This window comes from Copadichromis virginalis, linkage group LG15, assembly GCF_057382275.1.
Source record: "Copadichromis virginalis isolate Kocher_CV1m ecotype Utaka linkage group LG15, C_Virginalis_male_GT1.1, whole genome shotgun sequence".
NCBI classification, from domain to species: Eukaryota; Metazoa; Chordata; class Actinopteri; order Cichliformes; family Cichlidae; genus Copadichromis; species Copadichromis virginalis.
Genome location: NC_140632.1, coordinates 24,573,514 through 24,588,270, shown reverse-complemented (window position 1 = coordinate 24,588,270; position 14,757 = coordinate 24,573,514). Strand labels below are relative to the sequence as shown.

Below are 14,757 nucleotides of genomic sequence, written 5' to 3'. Positions count from 1 at the left end.
GTGTAAACAAATATATTTATATATTATGGGTTTTTTCCTCAGCCCCCACCCTCAGCCCTCCTACCTGCTCCTTGCTCCCAAAGCCCTCCAACATGGAATCCCAACATCTATATCAGTCACCATCCTGATCCCTTCACCGGTCACTGTATCTGCTCACATTGTTCGTGGAAACCTAACAATGGCCTCACAATCTGTTAAAGTTGAAGGGGGTAAGTATCTGCCACTAACAATTAATTTACAATTAATTAATTATAGCTCTAATCTCACTGTGAAATTCTCTTTCTAAAGGTTCAACCACACTGCTGACTTTGCCGCCTGTAAGTAAGAAATTCCTCTGTAACAAATACAAAGGTCAGTCTTTGTAAAGTCAGTCTGAGCTTTCTACAATTCAAGTCAGTTTTATTTTTTGTTTGCACTTACTGTACTTGTTTACTATGTCCCACTATGCTAATAAGTGCCTTATTTCTTTTTAAATATGACACACAATCATTAGAAAATAAACAATAACACTTTGGACTACTTTTTGAAAACAGGATATTTTACAGTTCAGCTTTAAAATCATAGCTGAAATTGTGGGTTTTGATGCCCCCTTGTGGCCCCTAAAAGCAACTTCCTGGTAAAAGTTCAGAGCCCAGAACAAAGGCCAGTTTTCTGTTCTGAGAGCAGGTCGGCGAGGAGAGGCTTAACTCTGATTCTGTAGAGCACAAACAGACACCATCAGGTAAAATTCAAATGGATGTTGAGCAGATTTTGGCTAATTCTCTCATCTGGACCACAGGCGAGCTCTCAGTCCTCCACGGTTCAGATTACACCCGAGAAACTTTAAACTTTAAACTTGGAGCGTTTTCAAAACCTGCTCTTTCTGTATGCCAGATTAAATTTGTTAAGATGATAATGTGACTGTTTGTCATTTAAGTGTTGATGAATTTCCTTCCATGTTGAATTCTTGCAGATTAGTGACAGCGAGCCCAATCACTGGGAGGCCTACATACTGGAGGTCAAAGGTCACAGAGGAGAAGTCCAGGTTTTCTCCAGCTTCACAAAGCTCCACTTGGATGTTGAAGATATCGCCACCTTCATTCAAACAGACAAAGTAATGTACTTACCTGGGCAGGCGGTGAAGATCAGAGTTGTTTCCATTCACTCTGATGGGAAGCCCTTCATCAGCCCCGTGGACATCATCATCAGGGTAAGAATGATGTTATTGTACCAAAACCATGGAAGAAAGAGAGGACAAGAGGGCAAGATCAGAGACTATTTTTAAAAGATCTCAGGGGAGTTTTACTTGGACAAACTTCTGCGTCTGGTTGATTGGATTATGAGTTAATTCTATTACACATGCTTCATATTCATATCAGCATCATTTTAATTAATGAATTTCCAGCCACGAACTTTGCACTAGCATTCACTAGCATTCGTCAGCACTGGTGGCTAAATCAGTCACTTGCCTGTAAACTTGCTGGACGTTTTTCAAAGCACAAACTGAAATTCTGAAAATCGTCTGATCAGCATGTTTTTTCTTGGTCCAGGATCCGAGGGGAAACCTGCTCAGGCAGTGGCTGGCTGCAGACAGCGTCCTTGGCGTTGTGTCCAAAGAGTTTCAGCTGTCTGAAAACCCTCCTCTGGGTCAGTGGACCATCATCGCTACAGTCAAAGTAAGTCCTTTAGCAGGTGAACCTCTGCAGGGTAATTAAGCTGGACAGGCCTCTGATAATTCAATCTAATCCACCTGACCACTGATTGCTTCTGCCAAAGTCAGATCTTTTGTGCAAAGACATTCATGCGGTCAGTGGCACTAATCTGTTTGACAGGAAACCTATAATTAATGCACAGTATGAAAAATGTCTCACCTCCACATCTCCAGGTTTGCATTAAAATATAAGGCTGATTCCCTAACAAGATATATTAAGACATTTAAAAACATATGGAATCATTTCCTTTAACTTATTCATCTTTGCTTCAAAGAGTATGTCAGTGTTGCTCGTACCTGATTTACTCGTAGTTTTGATTTATACTAACCTTCTCATCACTGGTGACCCTAACCCTTTGTTTTGGAGACAAGCAAAAGTACAAAATCTAAATATTTTTTGGTTCTTGGATATTATTATTTGATATTTGTGCGTGATTTCTGGTCAGAGAAATCACTGCTGCGTTTTTTAAATGTATTTGATCTTGCGTGATTAAAGACGAGAGTAATCGGACCTCTCTGCAGTGGATAACTCTGTAACAGGGCAGATTCCATCGGAACAATTGAATGGATAAATAGCAGCACAGGCAAGAGTCCCTTTCATAAAAAAAACTCTTAAGTTTCAGTAACTCACAACTCGTGCTGTGAATGTGAAGGGGACTTCTGTGGCTGTAACATTTATACACACCAGTTAAAGTCAGACTGAGTGAAAGAATGAAGGAATAGATTTTCCTTATAAAAAGAACAAAGAGAGATGATGTTATAAAGATCCTCTGTGTGTTGCAGGACATTTCAAGTGTGAAGTACTTCACTGTGGCTCAATATGGTATGGATGTTTTCTCTATCCAGCATTACATGAACAGCTTCCTCCTTTTGAAGAATAAAAACACATATTAATTTTGTGTGTGTGAGTGTGTATTCATATCTTTGTGGGGACCAAAATAGGAAGTTTACTATACTTGTGGGGACCAACAGTCCTTATGGGGACCAAACTCCTGGTCCCCACAAGTTTGAAGGCATTTTTGAGACTCAAAATGTGGTTTTAGTAACAGGGTTACAATTGGGTTAGGGTTAGGCATTCGTATTTCATTAGGGTAAGCAGCTCGGGAAAGCATTATGTCAATTAGATGTCCCCACAAGATATGAATATCCAACATGTGTGTGTATCTTTTGGTTGCAGTGCTGCCAAAGTTTGAGGTTTTGATCAATGCTCCGGATGTCATTTACCGTGAGGACCCTCTGGAGGGCTCCATCACAGCAAAGTGAGACTTGGCTTTGATCCAGTTTGTGTGTGAATGAAGTTGCTCCTCAGGATTATTTATGATCTTTCCATCCACAGGTACACTTACGGGAAGTCCGTTCAGGGACACCTGAATATGACGTTCATTTATCACTTTCACGGTACTGTCGAGTTTTACTATGAGGACAGAGAGGTTCGTATGTCAGTGGAATCATTGTGTAATTATTCCTTTAATATTCAGCTGTACAGTTATCATTATAGGCTCTCCCACTATCTGAACTTGTTTATTTTCTTTATTTAAACTATTAAAATAAAATTACAGACTGAAAGCATTTTTAATTACATTTTTTCTAAATATTAATTTTTCTACACGGTGAAAAATATCTCTAAATGTAGTATAAACATACATTTATACTGTCTCGTAAACTAATAATGCAACATGCATGATATATGTAATATATCACGCTTAAGATTACTAATTACCTTCTCTTTATATTGATTAAATCATTTTTGACTGAAGAACTCCTTTCCTGATTACAACATTTGAGAATATACAGTTTATTTAAACTTAACCATCATAGATTTAACACATTAACAGTGTTCCTTTTCATCAGATTGATGGTACTGAAAGCTTCACATTTGATGCTCCTGATTATTTCCAAATGAGAAATGATTCCAAAATGATGTACTACGAGGGAAACGCTGAGGACATAACAGTTGTGGCTCATGTGACTGAATACCTCACAGGTAATTCAGATTTTATTTATAAATGTTAACTTGAAATACCAAAAGATTGGTTGTACAGATCAGAAGTGACAATTTACAGCTTATTTCTTTACTTTTTGTTATGTTATGTATGCATGTATTTCATATATTGTTTTAAGTAGTTCTAACTTCTGAGTTTCAGCATTTCCAGGTGTAGAGTTTTATTCGAGGCAGTGTCCAAGCTCATATTTTTGTGAAATTAGTGTGTATTACAATATTTACATTATTTACATACAATTAAAACATCATTTTCTCCCCCAAATTGTGCACAGAATATCCCGTAATGATAAAGTGAAAACATTTGCTTGAAAATTCTGCAAAGTTTTTTTATTCTTTATTAAAAATAAAGACAAAAATATGACATGTACATAAGTATTCATAGCCTTTGCTTAATACTTTGTTGAAGTGCATTGAGTCTTTTTGGCTATGGTGCCACATGCTTGGCTCACCTATTTCTGGGCAGTTTCTCCCATTCTTCTTTACAGAACCTCACAAGCACCATTAGGTTGGATGGGGGGAGTCGGTGTGCTCATTCGGACCTTCAATACTTTTTTTCCGTACCCTACCCCAGATTGTGCCTCTTTACAATTTTAGAGGTCTACAGACAATCTCTAGGACTTCGTGGCTTGGTTGGCCTGACATGCACACACAGCTATGTGATGCATAGTGTTAATGGGACCATTGCACGTTTTGAATATCACGACATACGATAAATTTGCCAGAATTTTAAGCAAACTTCTTTCACTTTGTCATTATGTGGTGTTGTGTGTACCTCATAATGACAAGGTGAAAAATGAATTTAATCTATTTTATGATAATAAGGCTATAACATGACAAAATGGGAAACAAGTGAAGCGCTGTGAGTATTTTTTTTCCCAGATGCATTGCATTTGCTCTCTACTGTGGGACTTTAAACTGCTATAGTTTTTTTTAATTACAAAGTCAGGGAGATAGTCTACATTATTTTTTGGAATCTAACCAGCTTTTGTTCTTGTTTGTGGTGCTGACTCCTGTGACTACGTCTCATTTTTCAGGCATTACATATAACAGTACGGCAACAGTAGGTTTGTCAAAAACCAGATATAAAGTCTCCTTTGAAGAATATCACAAATTATTGAGGCCCTCTTTAACCTTCAGCGCCAGGGTAAGAAGGCAGCATTTAAGTGAAATGCAGAGTCTGAGCTGTACAGATAACAGATATTCCAGTGTTAATGTAAAACAATTATGCTAATTTTTTTTTCTAATTTTGTAGCTGAAAATATCTACATACAACAATCAGCCACTGTCACTGGAGGATCGCCAAAGCTTTGTTGAAGTTTCAGTGATTCAGCAAAAGCAAAGATTTTGGGGTTGGATCGGAGACATGGTGATAGACACGGAGCCTAAAACATCGAACAGTTCAGGAACTTCAGAAAGTCCAAAGGAGATGCTACCTAAAGAAATGAAGTTTCCTGTCCCTGCAGATGGACTCATACCTTTCAGCGTTAAAATCACGAGTGAAACAGACATGCTCAGTATTGATGTAAGTTATACAATAATACCCTCATTGACTAAATATTATAAGACAGATTATTTCAAAATTTGACTTTAAAATGTCTGGATGTGGGATTAAGTAACAAGGCCTTTAGTTCTGTTAAGAAATCTTGAAAATTATTATTGTTTTACTTTATCTGTTTAGCCTTTGCTTTCAGACACAGCTTATTTCTTAATTTAGGATCCAATTTTGGAAAAAAAAATTACAGAATTAGTACTTTCAATTAACTTTTAATTTTATATTTAAATTTTAATTAACAAATGAGTCACTGCACAGCTAAACATATGATTTCAAATGTACTGGTCAACATTAAATTGAACAAATATACTCTGTAGATAGATCATTGACATCTGCTGATATTTTTTCAATATTATGTATTTATATCGAAAGAAATGGCAAAATGCATTAAAGTCTTAGGACATATTGCACTACGCTGAAATATAAATTGGTGTCTCATCTGCATAGAAGAGGGACAAAATTATGTGTTTACCAATTCAGGGGCCAACTGAAAGCTAATTTAATTTAAATTCTAAGTTTAATTTAGAAAATAGGCTAAGTATAACTTGTGAAAAATTTGGAATATATGTCTTTATTATATCAGGGTGTTATGATAATTCTGAATATCAACTGAATTATGTGATTTTTAAAGATTTATTTTGCATTAACTATATTCATAACACAAAACAAAATTTTAAAGGTAACTGTATAATGAAAAATGATTTTATCATATTTAATATCTAACAAGAAAAAGCACAACATGTTTGTTTAATATTGTTTATCTTGTGTGGGTTTTTTTTGTGATATTATCATTTATTTGCTTAAATGTATTTTTATTTAGCAGCAGGATTTTACAACTCACATATTGTACCTAAAAAGCTAAAGGCTTATTTTATTCTGTAGTTGCTAGGTGGAGAGTGCTAATAGCTACAGGCAAGAATAAAGTAATCTACTGTGAAAAATCCACACCTGACAAGAAAATCACGTACAAAAGAAATTACACTTGAATAGATAAATAAATTAATATGAAAAATATTTACGTGTTAACTAAAACAGAAATTAAACCCAAAAGCATGATCATGATTTCAAATTACATTTAAAATCTTTGGTATCTCTTTTTCTTCTCAGGCTTCTTTTGAGGACAGCCATAGCAATCTATATATACAGCGAAGCTACACATCCCCCAGTGAGAGCTACCTGCAGATTCAGAAACCCTTCACACCTCCAGAGGTAAAGCTGAAGAATACAAGGAACTATTTAAAATTACCTTTGTGTCAGCATTGTAAACATGCAGGTAATATGCCAAAATAGTCTATGGTTACCTTAGATGTCCTTTCAACACACCTCAATCACATGCACTGAGTTCATTATAACAATTTGTTTCATTTACATTTGCTTAGTAATTATAAACATTCAGTTTTTATGTCCTGCCTATGATTCAAATTAAAGTTAACTTAGTTAATAATAATAATAATGGATTGCATTTTATATAGCGCTTTTCGGGGCCCTCAAAGCGCTGTACAATGCTTCCAAGTGACTGCTTGTGTGAAGATGGTGAGGCTTCTAGAATGACTCGTCCAGTGTAGATCTTCAAAAAACACATTTACAGCCAATTACTGACTGTGGTTGTAGAACATTTATACTCATACGTAACGTCACCATTTGACCTTCTTTCAGGTTGGTTCGCCCTTTCTGCTGCACATTGAAAGTAATTTTCCATTGAATGAGGTTCACTACCTGGTATGAAAAAAAGCATCAAATATTATTACACTTTGTCAAATTTGTAGTTAATTTGATTAATATTTAAATAAAGCACATTTCCAACTGTTGAAAGTTGTTTGTTTTCCAGTAGTGGTGACAAGAAGTTTTAAGTATTCAGTTTATTGCTGTAAGCAAAGAAAGACGAATGTATGCTTCCAGCTTCTTATAAGACCTTCCGTCTGTATCTTGTGTGTAAAGGTGAAGTCAAGAGGACAGGCGATTTCTGCCGGGAAAGGCTCTCCTGATCTGACTCTGGTCCCAGAAGTCTCCTGGGCTCCTCTGGCCTGCATCATCGTTTACTGTGTGCACCCCAGCGGAGAGGTCATCAATGATGCAATCCAGCTGCCAATCAGGCAGTTTTTACAAAACCAGGTGATTTTTTCATTCTTCATTTTTTTCTTTGAAAAATAAACTAATTTGTCTCTTGAATTGTGTGAATATGAGGTTATGAAGTTGGAAAAAACGGTGAAGAAAAAACAATCCAAGTTACATGATAATAATTTCCCAGCAAACATTTCAGCAGTGAGTAACCGTCATCTTTTCTCAATGTCTAGTCTTAGTAAAAAAAAAAAGAAGAAAAAGAAAAGAATAGTTGAATGAAAGTTGTGTCAGTGTTGGAGAAATACGTTTGCCCTCTGCCTGGTGTCCTTCTTTGACTATCTAGAAATTAGAAAAACAAGCAAAATATTGTATTTTGTGAAAAGACAACAACCTGCAAAGGTAACATGAACTGGTGTCTTCTTGCTCTGGAGTCCATTTCTTATCCCGATGAGGTTTATATCTTCTGCTGCCCTGTGCCATAATGCTAGTGTGTGTCTCTGAACATCCTGTGACTATCTGTTCACAACCAGGAATAATATTTCTTTATTATATTATTGTGAATATATTTCTTATGTTAAAAGATGGTCTGACTGGACCTTTATACGTAACTCCTAAATATCCTAACTGACTTATTCCCTGACTTTATTAAAGTTCTAAATAATTATTATTATAATTATTTTTCTTAAACTGGTCTTGCTTTTAGCTTTTCAGGCTGACTTTGTCTAATTAGTAGGCAGGACGTTTGCGCCTAAGATGACCACATTTGGCACATTATTTTTCACTGATTTCATACACATCAAAGAGTTGAAAAAAAAAAGCAAACAAAAAACAAACCTCAGAATTTTGAAATCTCACATTTTTGCTCACAGAGATGACTTATTTTTACATTATGGTTTAAAAATTTTGTGCATGTTTAATATGAACATCCACCATTAGAGCAGGACATATATAACAGGAAATAACGAGTAAAATGGTACTTTTGCAAATTTGTGACTAATCAACCTGTGATTGGCAGGTGTCGCTTAGTTGGAGCAGTGTTGTAAAGAGGCCAGCTGAGACTGTGACCCTGAATGTGAGTGTACTGGAGCCCAACTCAGTAGTCGGGATCCTGGTGGTTGACAAGGCGACGCAGTGGGCGGGATCAGACAATGACATCACCACGGAGACGGTATGTAAAATGTTAAGATAAGAACTGTATGTATACATTCATGTGAAAATAAAAGTTTTGACAGTAAAACTACGTTTCTTTTTCTAACTTCGCTCGGTGTTTCACTATGTGAATCGCCTCGGCGTGACCAACTACGGAAGCTCCAATGACACCACGTCTGTCTATGACAGACCTGTCGAGCCGTGCTCAGGGCTCCGCCCCCTCGTACTAACACGGCCGACCAGCTCCTCCTAACTCATTCTCGCTTTCTTCCCGTGAGAAACTACTTTGAGCTCCCTCAGCGCATCCAGGCTAACTTGATTAGCTGCTTAACAGTTCTCAGGCGTCCCGTGTAGGAGTACGTCGCCGAACGCAGTTTTTCCGGTTCCAGTTTGGATCGTGCTGAGTAAGTCCTTCGAAAGAAGTGTACTTAGAGTTGCACTGTGGAACAGCAACCGCGTCAGGCGAGCTGTCCCAGCGGTTCCTGGTTTTAGTTAGCGAGGTAGCCGACGTTGTGTGACTCGGGCTAACGCATTATGGCGAGCTGTTCGTTCAGTGTCCGGCTAGCATTAACTTGTTAGCAGGCCACGAACCACATTAGCGTCTCACTAGCATTAGCTTGTTGGTCGACCTAGGGTTCGGTTAGCATTAAGTTGCTAACGATATTGGCTAGCGGAGTGCAGCTAACGTGTCACGACGAGCTGACTCCCGCCACGACTAGATCGGATTTAACACCCGCTGCTAGTCCTAGCTACTTACGGGCTAACGTGTCGAGACGAGCCTGGTGTAGCCTAGTCTCACCCCTTTCCGCTAACCATGTCTACAGCTCCTACTCCCGCCAAAAGGTCGGAGCCGAAGGCTAAAGAGGCTGCATCCCGCCCGTGCCCCGCATCATGCGGTGCCACCATCTCGGGCAGGGACCCTCATCCAATGTGCATCGTCTGTATGGGTGCCAAGCATGCTCGGGCTTCACTGGCGGACCCTCAGGGATGCCCACACTGTGCTTTGATGCCAGAGAAAGTCCTGGAAAGGAGGCTGAGAGTAGCAGTAACGAACAGTCAGGACCCCTGCTTGTCGGCTGCTACTGCTACGAGCGATATCCGTCATCCGCGAGCCTCCACAAGCTGGGCGGACATGATGGAAGAAGAGTCCCCGCTCATGCCCCCATCGTTCGAGGACCTCCTCGATCAAAACGTGGGCGAGCCGGGTGGCGAGGACGCGGAGGGCGATGCTGACTCCGACCTCCTCGACCTGGAGGACATGGATGAGGAACAGGAGGATGACTCTACCTTTCCTCCCCAGCAGTCCAGGCCACCGAGTGGGGCTGAAGTTGCACCCCTGGTGGACAGCAATTTGTACGAGGTCTGCAAACGGGTTGCTGCCAAGCTAGGCATCCCATGGCCAGCCGCCCAGGATGCCGAAGGGGCAGAACGCGACCTGTATGACGGCAAGAGGCTCCCACCAGCCTTGCCGCCATCAAAGCAGCTTCTGCCAGCAGTCCCAGCCTGCATGAAAGAAATGAGTCGCTATTGGTCAAGCCCTTTTAAAAGCAAGCTTCCGAACAAGGGCTGCTCTAAGCTTGAGATCCAGGGGATGGGTGAACTGGGGCTGACCGAACCCCCAGCAGTGGAGCCTTCAGTGGCGTATCACCTTCACCCTAACCGCAGGGCAATCTCAGCTTCTTCTAGCATTTCTTTGCCCAACAAGATAGATCGCCTCACGGCATCTATTTATCAAAGGATGTACAAATATGCTGCACAGTCAGTGTGCTCGCTTAATGCAGTCACACTGCTATCAGCATATCAGGCAGAAATTCTGGAAGACATGGGCCGTCAGCTTGACTCGGGTTCCCCGAACCCAGCCCTCTGGGATGAAATCTGCGTGGTTAATGATCTCATTCTTCGCTCCTCCAGGGGAGCAGTCCAAGGGTGTGGTCGCGTTATGGGCCTTGCAGTCTCGGGTGAGAGAGCCTTGTGGCTAAACCTGTCAGGCCTAGGTGATGCTCAGAAGGCTGAGGTCATGGATGCAGCCTATGACCCAACCAAGGGTCTCTTTGGCCCAGCCCTGGAGAGAATGAGAGAAACAAGCACCCGCAGAAAGCAGGAGGGTGAAGCATTAAATCTCTGCTTACCCAGAAAACCTAACTCTCAGCCCCAGCAGGTGCCAAGAGCTGGCTTTGCAGCAACAGCAGCAGCTGCGAGAGGGAGACAGAGTGGGGTCAGAATGCAGAGAGGAGCAGGAGGCCAGCAGGGTGCCCACCAGGCCAAGGTAGAGAACCGAAGACCTTGGGGCAAGCATTCCTTTGCAGCAGTTGCTGCAAAAAACAAGCCGTTACACCCGGTCAGCCTAGCACACCTGCAGCATTCTGTGTCACCCCTCTTTTCTTCCCCAAATAGAAGGAAGGTGTTAGAAGGGGTAACCAAATCACTCCAAAGTTCAGGGTCTCCGGAAGTTTCCAGTTCACCAGGAGCACCCTCTCAGTCTCCTCCTCCAGTTCAGGGAGGACAGACTTGTGGACAAATGGCGCAGTGTCACCAAACACTTCTAAGCACTCTGTCTGTGTCACCAAGCACTGCCCAGAGTCATCAGACACTTCACTGTGGTTTGGGGGTAACAAAAGAAATAAAACGTGCATTTCTGCAGCCAGGCAGTTTGCCAAGGGCAGAATGTCCCCCCCAGTTTCAAAATAAAAACAAAAGAAAATCACTGCAATTTGTCTTTGTTCCCAGCGGGGTGAGCTCACGCTCTTCCCGAGGGGGAGAGCCCCAACTCCTTCCGGGAGACAGGGGTGACGTCACGCTACCGCTTCTTCAGAGGCCCGCTTGCAGCGCGGCTGGAGCAGTGGCGCGCATGCGCAGTTCATCCCTGGGTCTTGTCAACCATTTCCCATGGTTACAGACTACAGTTTGCGGCAAAACCACCGAGATTCGGCGGAGTGTTAGCTTCTGTGGCCAGTCGCGATTCAGCGAATGTGCTGGAGGAGGAAATATCCTCCCTGTTACACAAACAGGCGATCGGAGCGGTTCCGAGCGAAGAAGCTCAGCAGGGCTTTTACTCCCGCTATTTCCTCATCCCGAAAAAGGACGGAACGTCGCTCCGTCCTATTCTGGATCTGCGTGTGTTAAACAAGCATTTGAGAAAGTACACGTTCAGAATGCTCACACACAAGACGCTTTGTCGCTCAATTCACACAGGCGATTGGTTTGTTACAATCGACCTATCAGACGCATATTTTCACATCGCCATTTATCCTCCACACAGGAAATATCTCAGGTTCGCTTATCAGAGCGTAGCGTACGAGTTTCAAACTATCCCATTCGGGCTATCCTTAGCTCCGAGGGTGTTCAGCAAATGTGTGGAGGCAGCGCTGTCTCCGTTAAGGAACAGCGGCATCAGAATATTCTCTTACATAGACGATTATCTAATATGCTCACGATCGCGCGAGCAGGCGATCAAAGACTCCGAGGTGGTGGTGAATCACCTCACGGAGCTTGGGTTCACTATCAACCTGGAAAAGAGCCACTTGAAACCCGCACAGTTTACAGAGTATCTGGGGCTCAGAATAGACTCCATCTCTTATCGTATCGCACTTTCAGAGCGGAGGATCGCATCCTTCACTCACTGTCTTTCCCGTTTTCAGCTGGGGAAAGTCGTGCGGTTCCGACTCTGTCTCCGCCTCCTCGGCCTCATGGCTTCGGTGATATCGGTGGTACACTTGGGGCTGCTTATGATGAGAGATTTTCAGCAGTGGGTCGCTTCTCTGCAGCTGTGCCCTCGCCGACATCTCAGTCGTGGTGTAAAAATAACGCAGCCATGTATCGCGGCTCTCCGGCCCTGGAGGAGCCCGACAGCTCTCGCGGCGGGGGTACCGCTCGGGGCAGTATCATCCAGGGTGACGCTGACCACAGATGCATCCCTGTCAGGTTGGGGTGCAACTATGATGGGCAGAGCAGTGAATGGCGTTTGGTCACAGAGACTCACTCTGAATCACATAAATGTGCTGGAGCTCCGTGCGGTGCTCCTAGCCTTACGGCATTTTCTGCCGTATCTCCGGGGTCAACATGTTTTAGTGAAAACAGACAACTCCACTGTAGTTGCTTATATCAACCGCCAGGGCGGCACCCGTTCCCGGCAGCTACACAGGTTAGCCAGGGAAATAATTATGTGGAGCAGCACTCGGCTCCTCTCCCTTTGGGCAACTCACGTGCCAGGAATTCTGAACAGGGGGGCGGACCTCCTGTCCAGAGGAAATCCACTGTTCGGAGAATGGAGGCTTCACCCACAGGTGGTGGAGCAGATTTGGCAGAGATACGGCCGGGCTGCCGTAGATCTCTTCGCCTCGCGAGAAAACACACAGTGCCCCCTGTTTTTCTCCCTGTCAGACGCACACGCGCCACTGGGCGTGGATGCGCTGGCCCATCCATGGCCAAAAACTCTGCTGTATGCTTTCCCTCCCCTCAGCCTGATCTCCCCAACACTGATCAGAGTGAGGGATCAGGGGCTGTCTCTGATTTTAATAGCTCCACGGTGGCCATCCAAACACTGGATAGCAGAAATCATCCAGCTTCTGGTGGACGAGCCATGGCCACTCCCCATCTGCAGGGACCTTCTGTCTCAGGCGCGGGGGGAGATATACCATCCCCATCCAGACCAGGTTGCTCTCTGGGCCTGGCCCGTGAAAGGTGGAATTTGAAGGCAGCAGGCATGCCTCCGAAGGTTATTGAAACCATTCAGAATGCCAGAGCCTCCTCCACTCGTTCCATTTACAGCAGTAAATGGCGTGTTTTTGAAGAGTGGTGCCATGAAAAGCAGATTATCCCTTTTCAGTGTTCAGTGGTGGAGCTGTTGTGTTTTCTTCAAGACTTGCTGGACAAAAGGAAAGCTTTTTCCACTATAAAGGTCTATTTAGCAGCTATTTCAGCCTGCCACGTGGGGTTTGGTGATAAACCTGCTGGGCAGCACCCCCTTGTAGGTCGCTTCATGAGAGGGGCGCGTCGAACGCTCCCAGTTTCTAGACCACTGGTCCCTTTATGGGATCTGTCAGTCGTTTTAGACGCCCTCTCCCACCACCCCTTTGAGCCTATTGGGGCAGTGGGGTTGAAGTTTCTCTCTCTTAAAACCACTCTGCTGTTGGCTCTAATCACAGCCAAGCAAGTTAGTGAATTACAGGCTCTGTCTATTCACCCCTCTTGTCTACAGCTGGCCCCGGGACTCACTAAAGCACTCCTGAGGCCTAACCCAGCCTTTGTCCCTAAAGTGTTGGAAACATCATACAGGTGCTCTACAGTAGAGCTCCTAGCTTTTCACCCCCCTCCATTCTCTTCCGAGAGGGAGCAGAGGCTGAACACTTTGTGCCCTGTCCGGGCCTTGGGGACTTATGTTGACAGAACAGCTGGATTCAGGAAGTCGGATCAGCTGTTTGTTTCCTGGGCCTCCCCTCACAAGGGCAGGCCCGTATCACGCCAGAGACTAGCTCATTGGATTGTAGAGGCCTTGGCTCTCGCTTATAGCTGTAAGGGCTTGCAGGCCCCCCCGGGACTCCGAGCACACTCCACTAGGGGTGTGGCCACATCCTGGGCGTTGTTCAGAGGTGTATCAGTCCAGGATATTTGTGCGGCAGCAAGCTGGGCTACGCCGCACACGTTTGTCCGGTTTTATCGGCTGGATGTTGCACAGTCATCCCTGGCTCAGACGGTGCTGGATTCTGGTGCCTCAGGTTTGACCTGAGATCCTGGAGTAGCACTGGAGAGTAGCTTCGGGAGCTGGCGCAATCCGGGAGTGGGCCATATCTCCCATAGTGAAACACCGAGCGAAATTAGAAAAAGAACGTTGGGTTACTTAACGTAATCCCTGGTTCTTTGATAACAGAGTGAGGTGTTTCACCAACACTTCCCTCCTTGCTTAGGCACGGAAAGAAATCTGCTTGGAATGAGTTAGGAGGAGCTGGTCGGCCGTGTTAGTATGAGGGGGCGGAGCCCTGAGCATGGCTCGACAGGTCTGTCATAGACAGACGTGGTGTCATTGGAGCTTCCGTAGTTGGTCACGAGGCGATTCCCATAGTGAAACACCTCACTCTGTTATCAAAGAACCAGGGATTACGTTATCTCACGATTAAATTGCTTGATTTGGTTCTACTTTACAATTTTGCCTCATTTAATCGTAATTTTGCAGGTATGCATTTATGCACAGCTCTCTTAATGTCCCAACACAGCATTTCAATTAGGTTGAGGTCTGGATGCTAATTGGCCCATTGCAACACTTTGATTCTTTTCTTTTTCAGTCATTCTGTTGTTGCTGCTTTGCTT

The 14,757-nt window shown here is 43.4% G+C and overlaps 2 protein-coding genes across 2 annotated transcripts in view; both read left to right on the top strand.

Annotated features, from left to right (window-relative positions):
- Positions 1-14,757, top strand: part of cd109 (CD109 molecule) — a 46,467-nt gene that overhangs the window by 472 nt on the left and 31,238 nt on the right. Inside the window, exons 2-15 of the mRNA XM_085432640.1 lie at positions 43-209; positions 289-317; positions 953-1,189; positions 1,530-1,655; positions 2,474-2,513; positions 2,868-2,949; positions 3,027-3,120; positions 3,542-3,674; positions 4,727-4,836; positions 4,945-5,214; positions 6,352-6,453; positions 6,901-6,963; positions 7,183-7,356; positions 8,321-8,473. Coding sequence (XP_085288766.1) covers positions 43-209; positions 289-317; positions 953-1,189; positions 1,530-1,655; positions 2,474-2,513; positions 2,868-2,949; positions 3,027-3,120; positions 3,542-3,674; positions 4,727-4,836; positions 4,945-5,214; positions 6,352-6,453; positions 6,901-6,963; positions 7,183-7,356; positions 8,321-8,473 — 1,780 coding nt within the window. The remainder of the gene's footprint in view (positions 1-42; positions 210-288; positions 318-952; positions 1,190-1,529; positions 1,656-2,473; positions 2,514-2,867; positions 2,950-3,026; positions 3,121-3,541; positions 3,675-4,726; positions 4,837-4,944; positions 5,215-6,351; positions 6,454-6,900; positions 6,964-7,182; positions 7,357-8,320; positions 8,474-14,757) is intronic.
- Positions 9,269-13,192, top strand: LOC146692532 (uncharacterized). Its single transcript, XM_085432964.1, has 2 exons — positions 9,269-10,720; positions 11,208-13,192. Exons 1-2 carry the CDS (start codon positions 9,269-9,271, stop codon positions 13,143-13,145), a joined length of 3,390 nt encoding a protein of 1,129 aa, XP_085289090.1. The 3' UTR covers positions 13,146-13,192.

Bases quoted from the DNA above. Each gene is read 5' to 3' on its own strand.
- LOC146692532 (XM_085432964.1), top strand. From the start codon at position 9,269: ATGTCTACAGCTCCTACTCCCGCCAAAAGGTCGGAGCCGAAGGCTAAA. The intron at 10,721-11,207 runs GTAGAGAACCGA...GCTCTTCCCGAG, and splicing joins AGGGTGCCCACCAGGCCAAG to GGGGAGAGCCCCAACTCCTT.